Source organism: Ipomoea triloba, chromosome 11 (assembly GCF_003576645.1).
Source record: "Ipomoea triloba cultivar NCNSP0323 chromosome 11, ASM357664v1".
Lineage (NCBI taxonomy): Eukaryota > Viridiplantae > Streptophyta > Magnoliopsida > Solanales > Convolvulaceae > Ipomoea > Ipomoea triloba.
Window position 1 is genome coordinate 5,354,172 of NC_044926.1, and position 8,673 is coordinate 5,362,844.

Here is an 8,673-nt window from a genome sequence, read left to right on the forward strand (position 1 = left end):
TAAAAATTAATATTCATTTCCAATTTTTTCCTTCATAATTTTTTCCTAATATTTCATTTGATGGTTACTAATTTGTTTGTAGAGAAAGTTGTGTTATATTTCCAGTGAAATATTAATATGTTCATTTCATTTTTCCTAATATTTCATTTCCTTTTGAATATATTCATTTCCTTTTCCTTCATAAAAAGAATTAATATTATTATTTTACATTCCTTTTTTCCTTTATAATTTTTTCCTAATCATTCATTTGGTGGTTACTAATTATTTCGTAGGGAAAAGTTGTGTTATATTTCCAGTGAAATATTAATATATTCATTTCATTTTTCATAATATTCCATTTTTCTTGAGTATATTCATTTCCTTTTTCCTTCATCAAAACAATTAATATTGCTTTCCATTCATTTTTCCTGATAATTGCCAATTTATTGGCCTGATTCCTTGTCAATTAGTAAGAAAATATTAATAACAGATTCCCGTGTAATATTCATTTTCTTTTTGTTCATAAAAATTTAATATTAATTTCCATATAATTAAAAAGTAATATAATTATAAAATATAATTGTTGAATATATTTTCAGTGAAATATTAATAAATTCATTTTGTTTTTCCTTCTAAATAATTAATATAATTATAACTATAATATAATTGTCGATTATATTTCCAGTGAAATATGAATATATTCATTTGCTTTTTCCTTCATGAAAGGAATAAATATTCATTTCCATTTCTCTTTCCTTCATAATTTTTTGCTAATATTTCATTTGGTGGTTACTAATTTTTGCATAGGGAAATTAAAGCTATTTTATATTTATAGTGAATTTTTATTATTAATCTCATTTTTCATTTGGTTTGATTCCTGTTCCAATTAGTAACATTAGTAACATAATATTTATAACAGATCTCGTGTGTAATATTTATTTCCTTTTTCATTCATAAAAAGATTTTAATATTCATTTCCATATAATTAATAAGTAATATAATTATAAAAATATAATTGCCAATTATATTTCCAATGAAATATTAATATATTCATTTTCTTTTTCCTTCATAAATATTAATATGATTTATATAATATTCTTTTTTTGAACTATAATTTCACCTCTGAACATGGTATGAATAAACAAATAAAACAACTACATATTTAAAGTAATGTAAAACCATGAAATGTTAAGATTTAAACAAATTACACAAATTTAAAATTTGAAATCTGTAATGCCCAAAAACATAAAATGTATAGGATTTCAACATAAAAATATTTTATTAATTGCTTCTCAACTTTCACATCTCTTAACAGATCCATTATCCTTTGCATCACATTGCTTATTAGGCTCAAAATATCTGCATTTGTAATTAAAGGATCAAGAGAGCTGGAAATATAAGATTTCAAATATAAAAGAATAGTTAAAAAAATCAATTAAAAAAGAATAGTTAATACTTAGAATAAAAGTTGTAGTTATTTGACAAATTAGCTTACCTTTCGACAATTGAAGCTACCAACAATTAATCCCATTGCCTGTGATTGCAAAATATAAGAACCTACAATGAGTGTAACCAAAAAAATCAAAAAAGATAAAGATAAAGATAAGAACAATAAAAAAAAAAAAAAAGTAAATATGTCACACTTTTATGGAGAATGGTGGTTCTTCCTATGTACATTGATACTTTCACAAACGAAAAACAACAAAACTAAGAGAGATTAAAATTGGTGATGGTGGTGATTGACTGGGTTTCTTCTTGTATTTATAGCCATAAAGAGAGAGAGAGAGAGAGAGAGAGAGAGAGAGAGAGAGAGAGAGAGAGAGAGAGAGAGAGAGAGCTATTATATTAATAATAATTACCATAATAATAGTATAATTATAATTCTAAATATATATATATATATATATATTATCATTCTTATTCTTCTATCTAATTACTATGGTAATCTCTCTCTATATATATTTTTATACTTAAAGTATAAAATTATAATTGTACAATATTAGTATAATTACCTAATAATACTAAAAAATTAATTACACATATAATAGTATAATTGACTAATAATTGTCACTTATTTGTGGACTGCCGAGAAGTGCTCCAAATCTGGACTGGGTTAGGATTGCCACCGTTCCAATATGACCAAGGTAACATTGTGGATTGGTTTTTTAAAATACTTGTTATTCTTGATGTGGAAACAAGGAGTAAATTTGCTATGTTGTGCTGGGGTGTTTGGGGCAGTAGGAATGAGATGGTCTGGAAAGGGACACCGTTTGTGCGAAACATGGTGATCAATAGAGCTCTAACATATTTAACATGGTGATCAATAGAGCTCTAACATATTTGGCTAATTGGAAAGCTGTGCATGACATTAATGAGCCAAATATTATTTACCAAAATGGTCCCTCAACTATTGTGAAATTACCAATTTGGTCCTCAACAATTTTTGTGCCCAATTAAGTCCCTCGACTTTAAAAATTTTAACCAATTTGGTCCTCCGTTTATTTTGCCGTTAAACGTCCGTTAAATAGGGACCAAATTGGTAATTTTGCTATAGTCAAGGGACCAAATTGGTAATTAATTTTTCACTGAAATGGTCCCTTGACTATAGCAAAATTACCAATTTGGTCCCGATTTAACAGACGTTTAACGGCAAAATAAACGGAGGACTAAATTGGTTAAAATTTTCAAAGTCGAGGGACTTAATTGGGCATGAAAAATTGTCGATGACCAAATTAGTAATTTCGCAATAGTCGAGGGACCATTTCAGTAATAAACTCTTTTCGATATTATAATTTACATAATTGTATATCGATCTAAGTATAATTAACGTATTATAGCAAATCCATTCCGTACAACGCACAGGCGAATATACTAGTACTTATAATTATGTTAGACATATAGATTAGATTGTAGTTTTTTTTTTTTTTTTGGCTTAAAAAAAAAAAAAACCTCATTATTTCTTATTTTATTTTACTAATTAAAGATTTCTTTTTAAATGTTGAATTGACAAAAAGAATGATGTATATTAATTAATGGTAATATTAAATAAATGAGAAATGTCATTTTTAATTTCATTTAACGAAAATTGTTATTTCTTTTTGTTTTATTTATTTTTCAAAAGGAGTGGGCCCCAATTTGATATGATTTTTTTGGTAAATTATTTCCATAGTCTTCTTTTTCTTAAAAAAAAAAAATTCTTTGAGGGATTGTTGCAGTTGACAATAAACTGGATCAACTAAAACATTTTATAGAAGGAAGAATATTATGTAAATGGCCAAAAAAATGTAACCAATCGGGTAGCTCAAGTGGCAAATGAGCCGGGATGAATTTTGGGAAAACCCTAGTTCAATTCCCTCAAGTTATGATTCCCCTGGGCCAGCTAGTAATTGAGTACGTACTTTGTTGCCATCAGTCACAATCTTCACAGACGAGTATATCTTACAAACAAAGAGGAAAAGAAAATAGAGTATAAAACTAAGGAACCGGCAGTCAGATAGGCCCTCCACCACCCATAGTAGTCTTCACTGCAAGCAGCAGAGCACAACAGTTATCTCTGCACATGTGATCACCCATAGTAGTCTTCACTGCAAGCCTGCAAGTAGCGTAGCACAACAGTTATCTCTGCACATGTGATCAACAAGATCAGGAAAACTATGAGAACGAAACCAAAGATGTAGTAGAACTAGCTGCTTAGGCCATATGGATTTCAAGATGAAAAACAGCTCAATGAAAACACCCCAAAAAGGAAGAATAGATCGAAAAGGCAGGTTTCATGTGATCTTATTCGTCTTTACAGGGTCTTCCATAGCTGGATTTTACAGCAAAAAGAATTCCAGGAAACATGAAAGCAGTTTTCAAGGTAATCCTCCTCTTCTTTCCATTCAAACATTTTGTATAAACACACTACTTGATGTGCACTAGATATATATTGCAAACTTTGTGTAGCTAAAGCTAGTTTTCCATTATAATTTACCACATTACGTACATATGTATACATATAATGTATAAGCCATCAAGAACAACTTAAAGCCAGATAAGAAAGAATGAAACACATTTATCAATGTTTGAACGCTTCACATTCAGTAAGAAATAAGAAGCATACCCTTTGTTCCCAATAAATTAACACTGCTGATTACTATATTAAGCAAATAAAACATACAAATGAAAATTTTAAAGTTTTTCCAAGTTGCATTAAAGAGAATTGGCAAAGTTGACAAGCGCAAGAAGAAGAAAACTTACTCAGCGGCGCATGAAGAGGTGGAGGGGGAGGAGCATAGCTGGACTAAAAATCTACTCCCCCCATTTTCTCTTACTCTTCCTATCATTCTTGTCTTGGTCTTCATTGTCGGGAGATGCAAGAGGAGGAGGAGCAGAGCTGAAAATAAATATACAAACAATTAGGACATCAAAAGAATGAATTATAAGCTTTTTCACACAAGCATGAATGAGAAGAATGAATGTGGGGTGTGGGGTGTACTTACGCTATACAGAAACCAGTAAGTAAATGCTTCAAAGAGATGGGGTCATGATGATTGAATTTCATTTTGAAAATGATATATGACGAACTATTTTCAGTTTCATTCCTTTGAATGGTGTGTTCAAGTTCAAAATCAATATTGAAGCCGTATATCAAAATATCTTCATCTAAAGCACAGTACATCACACAAAACCTTCCACCTCCCATATCAGCTAATTGTTTCCAATCACTTGCTAAGCAATCCATATCAAAATCCGAAGTATAAAGTTCAGCTAGAACCCTATGAGATATAGGTTGAATATCACCCTCGTCACTAAAGTCAACATTATATGCAATGGGCAGAGCACCAACATTAAGGGCGACTAGAATCCAAGTGTTATCAACCAATTTATCCGAAATCCCCATATCGCCAGCATGTGAGAAGGGAAAAGGAATATTTTTCTCTTCAAATTTGTCCACCATGGACGGACAATCCTCCCATTTTGAATTTGTGGTGTTGAACTTAGATGGTTGACAAAAAGTCCCAGTGTCTGTAATAAGCACATATATATAATCTCTAAGGAAAAAAGAACACCGTACAGCAAGATGATTAGTGTAAATTTCACGATCAATTAGAACGGGTGGGGGTGGCAGGGTTTCAAACAAATTCTTGTTTGGATCAAAGTATTGAAAACGGAAGGCATCTCTGATCAAACGATAACCAAACAAATTACGCACTGACAACAGGTAAATCCGATCCTCAGCTCGAATGACTCTAGGAAACACCATGTGTTCACATGTTAACTTCTCAAGTTGTTCAATATTTTCAAACGGAATTTTGTCGAACTTTGTTGGATCAAACATATGAACAAGATCAACATATTGATGGTCATCGACATCCACATCGTCATCCACATCGTCATCCACATCGTCATCCAAATCGTCATCCAAACCGTCACGTAGATAGTAGCCCCCAACCATATATACAATGTGATTGTGGCTAAAGAGTCCCATAGCTTTTGGAAGAGGTTGAGATGGATTAGAGAACACAACCTCGACTTCGGGTTCAAAACTATTACTTGTCATAGGGATTTTAATCCGAATGGTTTCTGGTCCGGAAGTGAAATAAGCATATTGGAATTCTGATATTTCCGCCATCCTGGAAAAAGAAAATTTAAAAACAAAACACATAGATGCATAATTATACAAAAATAATTAGATCAAAACTAATAACACATAAACACAGTAGAATTTGTAAAAGAAGCAGATGAGCCGCACAGTAAACACAGACCCACACCTCCAAATTGGTAACTCTAAACACAGTACAGACACACTACCAAAAAAATTTGATGTCGTCATCACTAACTGCACGTGTATAATACCATATTCCTCAATTCAATTCTAATACCGTAGCTTAATATTGGGCCATGGATCCCCGATCCCCGGGAAAATTTTCGTGGACGGGACAACACTCCCCGCCCGCCGCATCCCAAATAATTTAATATGTATTGGATAAACATACACCGGCAGAGTGGCAGTATATACGATATATGCATAATAAAGTTTTAACACTAGAACAATCCAAGTATTTAACATAGACCATCAATAATTAAACAAAATAAATTAAATAAAAAGGCAGGAAAATAAATTAATTTATCTGTACTGGAGTCTGGAGACTGCCGACTGGACTACTGGAGTGGAGTGCCGTCGTTGGGGTACTGGATGCCGTCGTCGTGGAGTTGCGAAGGAGACGGGGATTTTAGGGAAAATTAGAGTTTAAGATTTAGGCATTTTGGGGGAAATGGGTAAAGTCGTAAAGGGTATTAGGTTTTTGGGGTTAATGGGCCGATATGGGGACTTGGGATTTGGAGAAGGGTCCGGAAGCAAATTATATGTTGTTATGTCATGGTTCATATTCGTTCATAATTTTAAAACGTTATGTTCATAATTTCAGAAAGCAATATTCACAATTAAATAACTTTATATCCATAATTTTATAACTCTATATTCAATAGTATAACACAATTTTTGAATCTACATAACAAAATTGTGAATATATTTTGTATATTGAAATCTAAAATTGTGAACATAGAGTTTTAAAAATGTGAATGTGGACCTGGGTCCATAACATATTTTGCCGCAAATAATTGCCAAACACTGGGAATTTAAACTGTTGATCATCATCACTGTCTTTCCCACTGTCTTCATCAGAAAAATAAACTCCTTCATTCACAATTACATAACTTTATATTCACAATTTTATAATTCTATATTCAATAGTATAACACAATTTTTTAATGAGTAAATACCCAAAATGGTTCCTCGACTATAGCATAATTTACAAATTAGTCCTCGACTATTGATTGAATCCAATTAAATTCTCAACTATTCAATTTTTACCTAATTTGGTCCTCCGTCAATTCCTCCGTCTAAAGATTGTTAACTTAGAGTCAAATGCAAATAATTTACCTTGTTAATATTCATACACCTGGGTGCAACCTAAGTGCGAACGAGGGATTCACGCATTCCCACACATCATTACCTTCTCCAAGTTCCTCCCAAGCTCTACATGCAAATTATATCATGGACAACAGCTCAACTCAGCCCACATCCAAAAAAAATCTTCAAATTCTTTGGTTCAAACTTCAAATATATTATATATAGCAATTTATGCATTCATTTTTATTATAATAATTTACAAGTTAAACAAATTATTTATTTACGTCTTTTATTATAATTATTATTAATACGGAGTATTAATTTGTATAACTATTTTAAATTTTATTTTATTTTAATTTAAACCATAACTATTATTATTATCATCATTAAAAGTGATTAATACTCCGTATTTTATTCGGAGTAAGAAATAACTTTGTAATATTTTTATGTTCATGGTTTTAAAAATAGATCAAAGAGAAAAAATATATATATTTTTACTTTTAGTCAAATAGTAAAAGATAATAGTTTCAAACTGACCTTTAATCCATTTCATAGGATAATATATAGATTGATTCCCCTTATTACAACCTGTTAAAACACAAAGAGTCAATTTCAATATTGTCTCCACTGAAGCTTAAACTCATGACCGGCCATATGGGAGAGGTCACTACATGCCATTTGAGCACAAGGTTTTTGGCTATTAGGAGATTTAAAATAGTTAAATTGAATAGTTTAATTTGGAGATTTTTCACATAAAATGTATGACATTCGCAGAACCGCAGTATATTAAATAATACGGAGTAAGTCATTGTGGTAGTAGTTCAATGTTCAAGCCCACCCGAACAACCCACCAAAGCCCATTTTAATGCAATGGCCCAAAGTGGAAGCCTAAAAACCATCCCGGCCTGTTAGTCCATCTTGAAGCGGGAAAACCCAACTGCTCATAAATCCGCTCTAATCCAATTCTAACCCAAATTATATCATGGACCATGGTCTACCTTACATTCTTGTTATCATATTATATGTCAGCAATTATACCTGCAGTTGATAATTTATGTACATGTAACTATCATGTTATGAACCCTGGTGTATGGTGTAACAATTGTTCCCTCACCCCACCCCCCACTGGGGTAAGAGCATTACAAGGAATATGGTGTAGCTAACTTCGTGGTGAGCCACAAAATTTGGTCGAAACTCGCAGGGTAGGGCGCGGGGTTGGGCCAAATCTGGCCACCGCGCCCTGAAAACAGGCTCTATGAAGGAATGACAATCTCGGGTAGCCTCAACCAGATTGCCTTATTAGTCTGGACCACCTTCTTGGTCCCGGGTCGCCTTATTGAGCCCGAGTTATCTTCTTGGGCAACCCAAATCATCTTATTAGGCTCGGAACCATGGACTCCCAGGGACGGAGTCAGAAAATCGACTAAGTGGGGGCGAAATTTAAATTACGTTAGAAATGTCAATGACAAAATATCAATCAGTCATAATATGGTTAAAATACAAAAGAGATTATAAATTACAAATTTACACTAAAATGTTTTTGATAAATTACATTATAGTTTGGTTCGGAGCAAAAAATATACTTTTTTTAATACTATTGACCCCTATTATTATTATATGTAGTATATGTCCATATACTTTCTCAACCCACTGAAGCCCAACAAAGTCAACATTGCCCCCACTAAGGCTCGAACCCATGACCTTCCACTTGAAAGAATCACTTCATGCCGCTTGACCACAAAGCCTTTGGCAAAAATGAGAAAATATTGCTGACAAAATATGAAACATAATCAATTAGA

The 8,673-nt window shown here is 32.1% G+C and overlaps 1 protein-coding gene across 4 annotated transcripts; it reads right to left on the reverse strand.

The window, feature by feature from the left end:
• Positions 1-3,206: 3,206 nt before the first annotated feature.
• Positions 3,207-6,260, reverse strand: LOC115997092. 4 transcript variants are annotated; one of them, XM_031236571.1, is made up of 4 exons: positions 6,099-6,260; positions 4,461-5,594; positions 4,219-4,354; positions 3,207-3,571 (listed from the first exon to the last, which is right to left on the reverse strand). In XM_031236571.1, the coding sequence occupies exons 2-3, from the start codon at positions 5,591-5,593 to the stop codon at positions 4,270-4,272; spliced, it is 1,218 nt and encodes a 405-aa protein (XP_031092431.1). In that variant the 5' UTR covers position 5,594; positions 6,099-6,260; the 3' UTR covers positions 3,207-3,571; positions 4,219-4,269. The 4 variants fall into 4 exon arrangements, with proteins under 4 accessions (XP_031092431.1, XP_031092429.1, XP_031092428.1 ...); XM_031236569.1 differs by lacking the exon at positions 6,099-6,260 and having other exon boundaries at positions 3,207-3,532; positions 4,461-6,091; XM_031236568.1 differs by lacking the exon at positions 6,099-6,260 and having other exon boundaries at positions 4,461-6,091.
• Between the last annotated feature and the right edge of the window lie 2,413 nt (positions 6,261-8,673).